This window comes from Carya illinoinensis, chromosome 6 (genome assembly GCF_018687715.1).
Source record: "Carya illinoinensis cultivar Pawnee chromosome 6, C.illinoinensisPawnee_v1, whole genome shotgun sequence".
NCBI classification, from domain to species: Eukaryota; Viridiplantae; Streptophyta; class Magnoliopsida; order Fagales; family Juglandaceae; genus Carya; species Carya illinoinensis.
Window position 1 is genome coordinate 34,054,490 of NC_056757.1, and position 14,826 is coordinate 34,069,315.

The 14,826-nt window shown below is 35.8% G+C and overlaps 2 protein-coding genes and 1 non-coding gene across 6 annotated transcripts; all 3 read right to left on the bottom strand.

The window, feature by feature from the left end:
- Positions 1 to 306: 306 nt before the first annotated feature.
- On the bottom strand, positions 307 to 6,288 carry LOC122313398 (cleavage and polyadenylation specificity factor subunit 3-I-like). 4 transcript variants are annotated; one of them, XM_043128358.1, is made up of 6 exons: positions 6,129 to 6,288; positions 5,277 to 5,470; positions 5,046 to 5,143; positions 4,490 to 4,535; positions 4,254 to 4,403; positions 307 to 2,081 (listed from the first exon to the last, which is right to left on the bottom strand). In XM_043128358.1, the coding sequence occupies exons 2-6, from the start codon at positions 5,424 to 5,426 to the stop codon at positions 438 to 440; spliced, it is 2,088 nt and encodes a 695-aa protein (XP_042984292.1). In that variant the 5' UTR covers positions 5,427 to 5,470; positions 6,129 to 6,288; the 3' UTR covers positions 307 to 437. The 4 variants fall into 4 exon arrangements, with proteins under 4 accessions (XP_042984292.1, XP_042984291.1, XP_042984294.1 ...); XM_043128357.1 differs by having other exon boundaries at positions 5,277 to 5,485; positions 6,129 to 6,287; XM_043128360.1 differs by having other exon boundaries at positions 5,277 to 5,473; positions 6,133 to 6,281.
- Positions 6,289 to 9,042: 2,754 nt separating this feature from the next.
- On the bottom strand, positions 9,043 to 9,116 carry TRNAR-UCG. Its single transcript has one exon. It is a non-coding gene; the product is annotated as a tRNA-Arg (tRNA).
- A 738-nt stretch (positions 9,117 to 9,854) lies between these two features.
- LOC122313401 (DAG protein, chloroplastic) lies at positions 9,855 to 13,842 on the bottom strand. Its single transcript, XM_043128369.1, has 5 exons — positions 13,344 to 13,842; positions 12,331 to 12,428; positions 12,189 to 12,254; positions 11,182 to 11,831; positions 9,855 to 10,089 (listed from the first exon to the last, which is right to left on the bottom strand). The coding sequence occupies exons 1-5, from the start codon at positions 13,730 to 13,732 to the stop codon at positions 10,078 to 10,080; spliced, it is 1,215 nt and encodes a 404-aa protein (XP_042984303.1). The 5' UTR covers positions 13,733 to 13,842; the 3' UTR covers positions 9,855 to 10,077.
- Positions 13,843 to 14,826: the final 984 nt, after the last annotated feature.

Sequence of the window (14,826 nt, forward strand, 5' to 3'; positions counted from 1 at the left end):
TAAGGTGCGGTGTAAAATGACTAAACCGGCTAATGAAAAGAATAATTCTTTAATAAATGGTACTAATTATTTTGATTTGTCTATTGTTCTCGGTTAGCAAACCTATTTTCTTTTTCAAAATAAGTCTTCTTTTCAAAAAATACAAAATAAATTCTCTCTTTTTCTTCTTTTTATAAGCAAATAATAGTAAAAAGAAATCAGATAATTTGGTTTTTTTTTTTTTTTTCATAAACTAAATTTAGGCCATAAATGATAAAACATTACAAACTCCAAAATCAATCAGGAATAATGGTGCCTCATGGATAATTTTGGGAGTAATCACTAGCTATTTTTAACACAAATAAATCATTTCCAGTTAACACAAAACTACAGAAGTTAAACCATACAGCAAGAAAGAGATGGAATAACAGGTGGATAGACTAGTAGTAGTCGTAAAGCTAAGACGCAGATAGAGGGATTGGCTTCACGGCACTTTGAATTCGCTGGAAAGCCGTCCTTACTCTTTCTTTTAAACCTTCGTTTTCACTCTCAACGTCCCCAGTCTGTTTGTCAAGCTCTGCCACATTCCCATCCACGCTAATCACCAGCTTCCCATTTTCTCCGGACTTCACGTCTCCAAAAAGAGATACAAGGAGAGCATAAGTAACCTTTTCCACCTTCTTTTCATTCTCTTCCTCAGTTTTTATTGCCTCTGATTCTACAACTACCTTGGGGATCTCCCGGTTGATGTTTAAAACCAGAGCCACAATGGAGTCTGAAACCATGTCACTCACAGGATCTGATGCCCAATGCAATGAAATGTGTTTCTCAGAATCCTGCTTAACTGTCACCCGATCATGCACTCGCAGTATTGGGATTCCAGACTCCTCATCGGTTGAAGACTCCACACTCTCAAATATCTGCTTGAGCCGGTGATTTAATACACTGAAGGCACCAGCATACGGGATGGTAATTCTCTGAGTAATGTTTGCAGTCGATAGCTGGGAGAAAATGTGGAGATCATCAGGTGCCATTATCTGATAAGTAAAACCTTTCTTGACCAGTAAACCACAGACAGTTTCCCCAACTTCTGGTGTCTTTTCACCAAGCCTGCCAATAGTTTTTGCCATTTTCAGAGAGTTGAAGTACATTTCAATAGACTGACAGTTCTTTGGATTGAAGATTTTGATGTTACGATCAGCAAACTGGCTTATGAGTTTCTGTTTGAGCCTCCCCATCTCATTAGCTTCCCCATGAACAAGGATTATGTTATTAGGCAAGAGCTCTTCCAAGAATGCACTTGTCTGAGCAGAGTCTGCATGGGCAGAGAATGATATGTAATGGACCTGCATGTTGAGAGGAGCGGTGAGTCCATTCATGAGTGTAACCTCCTTGGGTTCATTAATAATGGTCTTAGCGAGTGTCCCTTCAACCACATACCCAGGTATAACACAAGCATTTTTCCTATCAGAGCACCACATGTCAAATAGTTGTCGTGACAACCCACTTTGAAGCCCACCAGGACTTGCCATCACCACCGATGGGCCAACATCTTTGAAATTCTCAATGCTCTTTATGGGTGATATGTACTTGAATATAAAGGGGTTTGACTTTGCTGCATGTTGGCTGCGTATCCTGTCATTCATTGAATGGATGTATGTCTCATAGACAGTCAAACACCTTTTTGCAAGAGGAGAAGCATAATATATGGGAATGTTTTGAAGCTCAGGATGGTTTGACCAGTACTCATCAAGAATCAAAAGCAGCTCCTGGGCACGGCCAAGGGCAAAAACTGGAATAAGAACACGACCTCCTTCAGAAATAGTTGAATGAATAACATCAGTGAAGCGCTTCTCTCTGACGTTCCGAGGTTGATGTTGTTGGACACCATAAGTGGATTCAATTATGCATACATCAGGAGAGAACTGTGGGGTCTCAGCAGCTCGAAGATGTCTGTCTTCTTCACGTGAATAGTCTCCAGTGTAGAGTACTCGAACACCGGCAATATCAACCATAAACATAGCAGCACCCAAGACATGACCAGCAGTATAGCACCAAAATCTAATGCCATTCACTTCTACTGTTTGATGGAAATCGATAACCTGCAATTACTATGTTCTGTTAGAAGATGGATTGGGAGAACAATTAATGTTTTATCGGCTTAAGATAACATAATGTATAAAAATGTTAGGATAAAGCCTTGAATATGGATTATATCAAAAATAAAGAATTAATTCATATATCTAGTCAGCCAACTAATCTGAAGAGTAATGCTAGAAACTAGGGGTGGCAATTTGTTACACAACCCGTTAACCCAACACAAACACGACACGATAATAGTGGGTTAGGGTTTATTCTTAATGGGTTTGGGTCAAAACCGGTTGACCCGTTAAGACACGATTACTTAACGGGTTGATAACGGGTCAACACGTTTTGACCCGTTATAACCCATTATGACCCGTTAAGAAACTTAAAATTACAATTATACCCTTCTACCCAAAAGTAAAATTATTAGAGTTTTAATTTCGATATTTTTATTGTTTAGATTGTAATTTTAGACTTATAGTTAGTTTTATAATTTTTATAAATATTGTGATTTTAACATTTATAGAAAATTATGTTAAATTTAATTAAGTCAAACATGTTAATTTCAGGTCTATTCAATTCATTTATATAAACAATTTGAAACGGGTCGTATTGTGTCATGTAAACCTATTTAGTAATATTCATTAATGGGTCAAAACGGGTTGACACAACACGACACGACACGTTATGTTAGTGGGTCGTGTTAGGGTTTGAGATTTTGACACGATAAGCTTAACGGGTCGGGTTAGGGTTTACCTATATAGTATAATATACATGCTTTGACACGACACGAACACGACCCGTTAACACGATTTGACACCCCTACTAGAAACAAGCTCCAACTGTATAAGTCTTGTGCAGGCCTCTTATAAAATTAAAATAATAATAATAATAACAATTAAAGTGAACCTCACAAAGAAAAAGTAAAATTTTCACACTTTTTCATGGTGGGGTCCATTTTTTCATAAACGGCATGCGCAAGGCTTATACATTTTTTTTATTGGCACCGGGTGTCCAGGAACAGCAAGCCCTCGGCAAGAAGTTTCTCACAACTGCACATCAGGTAATTTAAGGAAAAAATCCCCCAATCCAATGGCCCCTAAAGAATGTTTGCACCCAGTGGAATTCGAACCTTGTACCTTGGAGGGAGCATACCACCAAGACCAAGGCCTTTACCACTTAAGTCAACCCCTTTTTTATTACATATATCAATAGGAGTAACCAAGTACACTAGACGTATTCAAGAAAACACATAGCCCATACTAAAAAACCCCTAATGACCCAAAAACCCCATGAAAACTACCCAAAATACACCAAGCCCGAGTTTAAATGGAACACACCTCCCCAACAGCAGCCCCTTGTTTTCTTGTTAAACTAATCATCTACCCGAAAATCCCACTAAAAGAATGTCCGAAAATCCTCTTCAAAATGCCATCCCTTTAGTCTTCCCTCGACTTGAGTTACCTCCCTTAGCATCATAGTTGATTGCCCATGAAAGACGCTTTAACTCCATGCTTTTCTTAAAATGTGATTTGGTTTTAAGCGTGTGGCTGCCTCAATTGCAGTGAGGATTGCTTTAAATTGGTCTTCATATTCTCCATGTGAAAGCCCCAGGATTTGCTGAAACCCATTAATTTTATTCAAAACCCAATCCGATGGAGAACCCACAAAACCCAAACCTAGGGTTTTGTGCATTTAGGGTTTGTATATGTCATTATACAATTTCTGAATAAATTATATGGCATTATATAATAGAACATATAGACAAAACTCTCAAGCATTTGATGGCATAGTCCCATATAGAACAAATACGATGCTATGACTTGTTCATGAGAGACCTTCAATATGGAATTACAGGGTTTGAACTAACAAGATGAAGAATAATAATCTTGAAACCTATATACAAATGAGAGAGAGAAGTACATTAAGCAAACTCCATACTCCAATGTGAATACCTTTTTGTTCAAGGAAATCAACGCAAGACACTTGATAGAATAAAAAGATTAAAAAAATAAAATGTAAAACCTGACTTAATGACCATAAGATTGAAATTTCAAAAGTTCATATGATGGTGAGGTGTGCATTGGAAATAACTTTGCAGTCAACCTGAAATTATAGAACCAATTTAGGAACATTGCAAACCTAGAGCCAATGAGAACTTGAAAATGCATTGATTGAAAAATACAGACCTCAATTTTATCCATGGAGCGATTGATGTCCTGTTCATTGTACAACATATCTTCAACCGAAACTTTGCTAACTTTAACATAATCAGTCAAAAGCAGCTTGTAGATTGCCTTTGTTGGATAAGTCATGAAAACTCGACCTCTGAAGGTGGTCTGAACAAAGTTCCAATAAATTAGCTTCAGCAGGGAGAAAAATGACAACACACAACTTATGTTAATTCACGAAGTAAGCAAGATACCTTTTCCAAAAAATATGGTAGGGATGCAGCATGATCCAAGTGAAAGCTGGAAGCAGAAGCATCATTTTAGGTTAAAGAAAGAGGCAAAAATATACATTACATCAACATTGTTGGAAAAAAAAATACAACTGTTCCTATTGATAAGTCAATGAAAGAAAATTACAGGAAAAGAAAACCAGTTAAAATATAATGAAGGAACTCTTGGAGAGAATTTTTGGCCCTGTGATTCCTTGACTCCCTAAAGTGGGGGAAAGAAAGGAGCACACTTATAAAGTACCGCAATCTCACTCAACCAAATAGAGTGGTATTAAAAGTTATATTCTTTGCAAATATAGCATTACAATAGAAGATGTAACAAAGATGCGCATCTTGTCTTACAAGCATCCACTTAAAGATAAAAAAAAGTCCAGACTCATTTTATAAAGTTCGAATCTGGAACATAATATAAAAGAGCAACTACAATAAGCAGGGCAAGCAAAGGATTTCACAACATTTCATTAAAGCATAAAGTTAAATTTAAAAGGAAAAAATAAAAGAAAATAACAGATAAACATACTGAGTGATGAGAAGGACATCAATTGTTGAAGGATCTATCTCATCGAAGTACGGCAAAGCAGCCATGCCCGAATAAGCAGGATGAATTCCACAATCAAACTACCATCCATGAAAAGTGACAAAAAGGATATAAAATAAGACAACACATGGAAGAGAAAAACTCTATAAATAACCTTCTAGTAAATTGTTTTTTAATTGAAAATGAAGAGTACTACGTTTTTAATGTTCATACCAGTACGGTTTTTCCTTTGTAGGACATGTACACACAAGACCGACCCACTTCATTACCAGCACCTAAAGGAGTTATAATAAGTTGGTCGTCTTCTCTAGTCACAGATGAATCACGTCTCTTGAGAGATTGTTGTGCCCCTGCTGAAGCCATTCTCTTTTCCTTAACAGGAATGTACCACAAGCCCTTCAATCAAACTGCATCATCGATCACTGAAAAAAGTTTAAGTCCCAACTAAAATAATTGTGGAACCGATTCCAACAAACACCAAATATCAACTTCCCGCTGATCACCTAATTGAAAAGGCAATAAATTCTACCTTTGGCTGCTAAAGATTTCTAAGAAGGTAATTTATTTTATTCAAAAATGAAAAAATAAGTCAACAATTTGAGCCTAACTAAACACCGTTTCTGAGATGAATCGAATTCTTCACAACACCCTAGTCTACAACTCAAAGATTATCGTTTTATATTTATTTTATTTTCCTCAGTTATAACCCTAGTAGACGCTTCTCGCTATTTCGTTTCTTTGCTTCTCTATTTCTCAGTATTTCATTTCTATTCTTTTTCTTTGCCTCCCCCCCCCCCCCCCCCCCCCTTTCTCCTTTTTTTTCCCCACGGTTTCTCCGCAGCATACACAGGGAAAGTGCTATAAAGCTTCTGAATAAGATATCAGTAACGCAAAACACATTGAGTTACGAGTTAATCTTAATCCAGAAAAATTTAGACTACTAAATGTAATAAATTCAGCACACACTCGCACAAAGAGTTAATGCGATGCGATATTGAGAGATTATAAGGGACTAGATTTAGGAGAGTGCAGAATGAAAAGCTTCGAGAGAAAGGGAGAGCTTACATTATTCAAGATTTCTCAAAAATGCTCAGAGAGTAGACAGTTCGCTAAACCCTAACGTGAAGTACGATTCTGTCTGTCTTGCGGTTTAACCTAACTGAATGCGTTTGATATTGTGCCGGGTAGGGAGAGTGTGGAACCGCTTCAACACAAACCGGGTCCCCATGGATTGAATTGAACAATTTGTTAGGACTGATTTGTTAATATAAAACTAAATTATTTCAAATCGTCTCATATAATTATTATAATTTTTTAATATTTTTATATAAAATATAATAAATAATTAAATTTTTTTAAATTTTAAAATAAAATTAATATTAAAAAATTATATTATAATAATATTTTATTTAACTTTTAACAAAACATATCATCTTATCTTATATGAATTGTATAATCAAATGAAACCTTAATCTCTTCATTTTTCATTTCAAGGACGGTATTATTTTTATTTGTATTTCTTTTTTTAAGGTTAGACACTTTTGTAAAAGAAAATTGAGTACATTGTTAAAAAAAAAAAAATTATGTAGATCTCAAATTTATTATTTTTTTAAAAGAATGGTACAATGCTTATTCACATAAAAAATTTCAAAACTGCTTTGGAGCAATCCAACTGTTTTTAAGGAATTACCAGCCATCAATTGTAATCCACTACATCAACAATTTCACATAATTAACATGAGGATCGTCACATTCACGTACACCCCCAGTAGAACGCCCTTGTCAAAACTAATCTCTTATTCAGAAACTTTGTGCATCAGTCGAAGACTCAGCGCCACCATCTCTGTCGCACCCAGGCCCACCATCTATATGCAAGAACCATCTTCGTCGCGCCTAGCATCTTCGTCTCCCACCATCCGCCCACCATTTCTACGACAACAAGGTGCTGAATGATTCAGTTGATGTAGATCTTGTTTGTTTTTTACCTTGTTTTGGACCAATCTAGAAAGAGAATTTTAACTACTACTTTGGTGGCTTATAGGGTGGTTGTGGTACCTTTAGAGGTGCTATATATGAGCATGTGTGATCAGTTCTTGAAGATGGCCGTAGGGTTAAAGTTGAGGAGTAATAGAAAAGGCCTACAAGTTCATTGGTTTAGATTATTTATTTGGGTGTTTATTTGGGTTTAAAAAATGAGGAGATGCCCCAAAATTAGAGGTTATTTTCATGGACATGAAGATTTTTCTGCCATGTGTTTGAATTTGATGTTTGGATTTTTTAATTTGAGGAATTGGAGATATATTGGTGCATGGATTTGTTGGGTTCTGCATCTCTTCCTTTTTATCCTTCTGTTTAATTTGTGTAGAATTTTTTGTTGTGTTTCTATTTTGTGACTTTTGATAAGTTGGTGACAAATCATTTCATGTTTGAGTGACTGCAGATTTTCCTTCATTTGTTCCCTCTTTTGGACAAATCTAAGAAAAGAATTTTAGTTGATGCTTTGTTGGCTTATAAGAGTATTCACATCTTATTTTTTATAAAATTTTCTATAATTGAGTTAAAAAGTAAATTTTCTAAATTTTTTTTCTAAATTTTACTCATATTTCAAAAATCTGGTATATCTCATTCCCTATCCTTTATCTATTCTATTAAAATAATATTTCTCTATTCTTTTTTTATTATTTTTTTCTCTCACTCCTATTTATAAACTTAACTACTTAATATTTTTTTCATATGTTTTGAACTATTACTCTAGTGAATATTTTAAACAAAAATTTAAATTATTTATTTGTGGATATGATAATATTTTTAAAATTAATTTTTTTTATATTTTGGTATTTAATTAAATTATTTTTAAAATTATTATTTAAAATTATAATAAATATGAGTATGAGAATAAGTGTAGATGATTGAAAAAATATTTATTTTATATATTAGAATAAAATATTGATAAAAAGTAATTCAGGTGATGAACAGTGATTTTCCATATTTTCTTTAAAATAGGAATTCGGATATGGGGAATATTTTAATAAAAATTTTATAATAAATCTCAAATTATGAAAAATTCGGTATTTTGAGATATCTGACGTGAATGCTGGTGCTTGTGCTACCTTTTGAGGTGGTTGATAAGTTGTTGAAGGTGGTTTAAGGGGAGTTGAGGAGGAACATAAAAGAATTTCTGTCGCAGGTACTGTTCATTGGTTTGGCATGTTTCTTCAAGGGGCTGCAAAGGAGATGGCTCATATGAGGGTCTGCATTGAGCTATCTCCTACAATGCAGCCACATTCGTTTTTCAATGGACTGCCTACATAGTGATCGCTTATTGGTGGGCTGCTTTTTAGTATAGGACAGACATAGCGGTTATGAGTTTTACTATAAAAATTTAAATATCATTTCTCTTTATAATAACTTAATGGTGTATTAAAATTTTTTTAACCAAACTATTATTACTATACTATTATAACTAAATGCTATACGTTCAAATGCCAAATAATTTTGCTTGAATAATATTGTGGAACTTAAAGTCATGTTTTATTTTATTACATGATTTATATTAAGAGTTATGTTATTTAAATGTGATTGAAAGTGCTAAATTTATAAAAGAGTAATATTATATATTATATTCTCATATTACTTTTATCCCGTATTGTAAAATATGATATTTTTATAACTGTTGAAACATATTTTAATTTTTAAATAAAGTTAGAAATTGATGAATAATGTTACATCATCACAATGGGATGAAAATGGTATGTAAAATTTTTAAATAAACAATTGTTTTTAGGCTAATGATTAAATAATCTTAACATAATGGGCTCAAATATGGTATTTTAATAAACTAGGAAAATAAATAATTTAGGGAGAAAACATCAGTCTGTTATAACCTTCATCTTTTATTTACGGGATAAATTTTTAAAATAAAATGAAAAATGCAAGGGGGCCCATGTTGAAATAAAGAAAACTCAAAATAAGAAATGAACGACCACAGTGGGAGTCGAACCCACGACCTTCTGATCCGAAGTCAGACGCGCTAATCCACTGCGCTATGCGGTCGATTTGTTAGTTGTACACAACAGTTATTACTTATTTTATTTAATCTCTCCCTTCAGCACAATTATCCATTCGGGGAATTTGAGAATGGATGGTTGAGACTTGAGCGTAAAATTCCTATTTTTCTTTTTTTTTTTGTTAAATGAACAATTGGTATAGGGATCATCTTAAATTAATAAAAAGGTCAAAAATCGTAATTAGAATTAATAGAGACTTGAATCACCCACAAAATGATTTGAAAGAGAAACAGAGGAGGATAATGATATTCATTGAGCATGGGAATAGAGAAGAAACGGGCAACGGAGTAAAAAGTAACAGAAACGAGATCCAAGAGCATAGGCAGTAGTTGAAAGCAATGAAAGCTGGAAACGAAAGGATGGGATAGAAGAAAAGGGCAGAGTATGGTAGAAACGCCTGAACATTATTTGCTATTTGCTACACAGCAAAATCAGTTTGTTAGTAAATTAACTCAAAAGGCGCGGCGTTACCAGGTTTATTATTACTACACCATTCAAGAAAAATTAATGCATTTTGTAACATGCCCTCTACAAATAATCGAGTTAAAAAGCCTTAAAACAACTGTCTTTTGTGCCCCATACACCAAAAAATGCATTGGTGAATCTACATAGGGGCAATCAGACTGGCATTGGGCTCCACACACCAAAAGTTTAAAAAAATGATCAAACAAACTAGTCCCATCTTAATTAACCTACAGAACTTGGTAGAACCAGAAACCACATCTTTACTAACCCACAGAACTTGGTATAACCAGAAATCAAAGATACAGCTTCATAGAAGAAAGTTGCAAGTTCCAACTTCACAAGTTAACAAACAAAAAGCTTGCAGACTATTATCGGAAAATCTCAAAAGGCCTTATATTTGATGTCCTTGCTAGTGAGAGTGTAGAAAAGAGATGTAACTACGTTACATGGCTTCTCTTCCAATAGCCGTTTGAAATGTGTTATCAATATCTCCCCTGCAGAAAGCAATAACCACATGTCATCTATATTTGCCAGAGCATGCATACATATGTCATCTAAATTGTCCAGAGCATGCACACGCCACACAAACACGGTGGTGATTGAGAAATTAGTGAGCACGTGATATTGGAGCTTTAAGCAAGTTAAAATATTTAGGGTGAAGATCACCCACGGATAACTGAGATTCACCAACCAAGTGGTGATTGAAGAACATGATTACATTCACTTCGACAATTAAAGGATATTAGATATTTCCCAAATAAAGAATCTAACAAAAAACACATGCAACGCTATTCCATTCCATTCCAGCTTTGGGATGAAGACGCTGGACAAGTCACTTTATAAATACTGGGATATCTCCTTAATTTGGAGATAACAGGATTTGTTTCTAAAGACTTCTGATAGTTCACAATCAAGTTGTCCAACAGGAACGTACAACTTTTTGTGTGAACTGTTTAGGAGGTAAATTCATGTTCATACCAACACAGGATTGGGAAAGGTAAAATGACCAACAATATCCACCAAAGGACGGAGTCGGTGACTAGGGGTAGGCAGAAGAGGGAGGTAAACACTTTCCAAACTTTTGGACTTCAAAATCAAAATCTTTATTTCTTACAAGATGCTTTTTTGTGCATGAATACTTTCAATCCAATGAACTGCTTCTTTCAATCCACCCATTAGACAGGTGTAAGTAGCAGTGCCTCACAGGCAAGCTAAAACAACAGTACCTCTGAAATGATCAAATAAGAGTACGATATTGATTTCTAGCTTACGCTACATATTCACCTCACAGCTGAGCCAAAACCCTCCCCAACGAGGAGAACAACAAGAGCAGGATTTGAGATGCCTTGGACAAGGCTGCCCTCATTGGTATCCACATTTACCATTTCCATCCACAAAGTGAACTATACGGTTCTCATTAAAATCAAAAGGTCATGATGAAAGCATGACATGGCAATGTTAAAGTCTCCTCCGGCTAAATATCAGATTTTAAAGATGTTCCTACAGGTCAAAGGTCCAAATTAATTTTTTTTTTTTTTTTATATAAGTAAACGTTCAGATTAGTTGCTAAAAGGAAAATGTCTCACTTGGTCATTTCCAGTTGGTCCCCTCGGTGCATAGGTCCTTGGCTCTCCTTGCCAGTTTCTCTGCTCCTCTTGTGAGAACCTTTGAGCTTCTCCATGCCCTGGGTAACCCTGGCCATTGCCAGAACTTGCACCCTGCCCAGAAGGTCCATATGTTTCTTGGCCCTGATATCCACCTGGTCCTCGCCCATAAGATCCATCCTGTGAAGGACCATAGTTCCTATTAGCTCCAACAAAATTCCCCTGTCCAGGAGGTCCATAATGACTCTGATCGCGTTGGGGGAAGTCCCTTTGTTCTTGGGGAGAATAATTTCCCTGCCCACTTGGGTTGTAATTACTCTGATAGGAAGGAACTGGATCTCCCCGCCCTGACTGGTAATTGCCCATTCCTCCTGGGGCATAATTCCTGTTGTTCATGGGTATATGATCGCCTCTTTCTCCTTGTCTAGGTGGACCATAATTCTGCTGTGGTGGATGGTTTTGTGGAGCACCATAATTCCTTCCATCTCCTGACATCTGGTAGTCATTTGACGGTTTCCATTGCTGATTTGATGGTGGACCTTGTCCATATCTACGATCACGATTTCGTCCCGGCCTCCCGTACTGAATTGGGGGTGGCCTTGGTATAATTGTTCCATTAATGTATTTATCTCCTGATAAGTAAAACACATTAGTCCCAATTGATTTCCCAACATGGAAGGACCAGTTCGTTAATTTCTCAAGTTAAAATATACACCATAAGATAACATGATGAATTAGCTCACGAGGACGGATACACCAACTACTAGTTCATAATTTATTTACAACTTCATCATAAAATAATATTATTTTCAAATTCAAATCCAACAAATTAAAACAAAAGTAAAAAGAACAATTTTGAAAACTACTATTTTATTAGATAGTTGTCAAGTAACTAGCTGTAAACTAGCGGTCAGTTTATCATTTCTCTTAGCTCGCAATCTGCAATAACTCTCTGAATAAAGAAAGCATCTGTGAGAGAAAAAAACAACCTCCATACTCCTTGTTTACTGGATCAATGTAAGAATCTGGCAGCACGAAAATGACTCCAGGTAAACCTATTTAAAACAAATTGGAAAGTCAGCATCAGTACCAAATACCAGTTCTATTTGGGATACCAACAGAAACAGTTACCGTGAAACTTGTTGGACTCTTCTTCCGTCATCACAGCCTGAAAGCCTGAATATGTTGTCGTGCTACAGGCATACATTTTCTTTTTCGCTTCTTCCAAACTGAATCCATAACATAAGAATAGCAATGGGAATAAGAATAATAACAAGTACCACGAAATCAGTATGGTCACCCGAATACTAAGCTCCGTTCTTTTAGTATTTTATTTTCCTATCATCTCAGGAACCAAACAGATCATAAATGACAAGCAGCATAGCTATAAAATTATTTTGTTATTGACACCAGGTGTCCAGAATAAAGCCTGGACATCCCAAAAGTGGACAGGCTCACGACAACAACTTTCTCGCAAGTGTACCTCAGATAATTCAAAGGAAAATTATTCTCCCAATCCGAAGCTTGGACATAAAAATTTTTCAAAGGTTAGATTTTTTCTCAAAAAAGTATCTCTCTCCTTTCTTTTTCTTAGCTTTTTTTTTCTCGATCGTCTCAGGAACCAATCAAAGTAATACACGAGTAGCAGCTTAGCCATTCAACAAAAACAAAAGAGAGTAAAATATAATTTCTTCCACTTCATACCATTTAATGTGAAACCAGCACAAGGCTAAGAAAATCATTCAGCACCTTACCTTCCGAACACTTCGCTGACAAAACGTAACAAACTCAAAGACCATAGATATCTCTCTCATTACATTCTTTCCCTGTCCCTGAACTTTCTCAGACGCCAAATAGGGGAAGAAAATGAAGTGGATCCTTTACAATTATTTATTTGCATAAAGTGTCATTTAAATCTTATAAAAACCCCAATTACCATATCACCAGACAAAGTGGATTAAACAAACAAAGGAATAACTCAAAACAGAGAATTTACTCCTTGGGAACCTCGATTTTAAGTTCAAACTTCCAAGCGATTCATTTGACAGAAATTTTCTAAAAACAGAGAGATGCGCGTGTGGTTGTGCTTGAGAGTGTTTGTGTCTGGCAGAGAGAGAGAGAGAGAGAGAGAGAGAGAGAGTTGCCTAATGTTGAGGCCCTTGGCACAGGTTTCCTCGTAGGTCTGCACCATTTGCTCGGGTGTGGGCTTGGGGTCCTTCGGAAAATCCATAACGATAAGCCAGTGGTTGTAGTCGCAACCTTCGAACAGTATCGTATCAGGCCCGATTTCCTCGTTGCTGTTGCTATTGTATGTTGAGCGGGCCGAGGAGAGCACGAAGGTCGTCGATTTGAACGGCCGGGATTGAAATAGAAGAGTGAAGGGCCTTGATGACCTGAAAGTGCTGCCCTGGAGAAGTGGAGACTGTAAAGCAGGAGTAGAGATTGCAGGAACTGAAGAAACTTCATAGAGACTGCGGTTGAGGGTGGATAGAGAGGTTAGGGTTCGACGCAGGCGGAAAGAATACAGCGCCATTGCTGCTGGTGTTGGTAACGCTAGCTCGAAGCGTGAGAGAGGAATACGCTCCCGAGGGCTTTGGGGGCTTTGGGGAGGTTTCTTAGAGAAATGGAAATAGAGTGTCGACTGTAGAGGGCCGAAGTATGCATTATATAGTTGTACGATCTGGGCTGAGATTGTCCTCTTCGGGTAATGTACAGCTTGCGCTACCCAAAACCTAAAGGAAAATCTTGTATTTATTAAAAATTTTACTATACAAAATTTTTAAATTCTATAATATAATCACTGTTAATTTATTTTTGATTGGTGATATATGATTCTAAAAAACCTATAAAATTAAAAAAAAAAATGGATTGCAACCATGAAAATAGAAAAATAAATAAATAAAGGTCGAGATTTTGTATAGATATCAATCCAAGTTGTTCCCCTAACCGATCAACAAGACCATGCCCACATTTGATTCAACGGGTGTGGTGCCATCCAAAACCATATGGCAATCTTAAATGAAATTACTAGATTGACGACTACCAAATTCGAATTGTTTATCAAATCCCCTTATGAATCTAAGATTGCTTTCTCAACTTTATCATAATTTTAATTACTGATCATAGTGTAGAGAAGTTAATAAAAGATATATTCCAAATGGATTATGCGTACAAAGTTTAAAACTCTAACAATGTAAGATCAATCCTTGGAAAGAAACTCCCCACGATTAATGAAGATAATCTCATGGTGATTAGAGGATGTGTGTCTACAACAATTCCTTCATGTAAACTTGAATACGCTCGTGTTTCTATTTCATCTATTTGGGTTGGACTTCTGATATATTTTAATTCACAAAAGACTAGTGATTGGAGACATACTGCGTGAGTTTGATGGGTCCTCGACCATAATATGGTTAGTTAGGAGCGTGGCAATCCAAGCTTTTCATGTTGCTAACCAACAAGACCATGCCCACATTTGATTCCATTGCACTATTAAGAAAAAGAAAAAGAAGAAGAAGAATAAGAGAATTTATAACAAGTTATTTTTTATTAGAATGAATATTTATGACTATAATAGACTCATTGTAATAGTAAATAATAATTTTAACTAGTTGAACTATTCGCAGA

Bases quoted from the DNA above. Each gene is read 5' to 3' on its own strand.
- LOC122313401 (XM_043128369.1), bottom strand. From the start codon at position 13,732: ATGGCGCTGTATTCTTTCCGCCTGCGTCGAACCCTAACCTCTCTATCC. The intron at 12,429-13,343 runs GCAACTCTCTCT...TTATGGATTCAG, and splicing joins GCCAAGGGCCTCAACATTAG to TTTGGAAGAAGCGAAAAAGA. The intron at 12,255-12,330 runs GTAACTGTTTCT...TGTTTTAAATAG, and splicing joins AGAGTCCAACAAGTTTCACG to GTTTACCTGGAGTCATTTTC.
- LOC122313398 (XM_043128358.1), bottom strand. From the start codon at position 5,426: ATGGCTTCAGCAGGGGCACAACAATCTCTCAAGAGACGTGATTCATCT. The intron at 4,404-4,489 runs GTATCTTGCTTA...AACTTTGTTCAG, and splicing joins TACCATATTTTTTGGAAAAG to ACCACCTTCAGAGGTCGAGT. The intron at 2,082-4,253 runs GTCTGTATTTTT...TAGTAATTGCAG, and splicing joins GCTCCATGGATAAAATTGAG to GTTATCGATTTCCATCAAAC.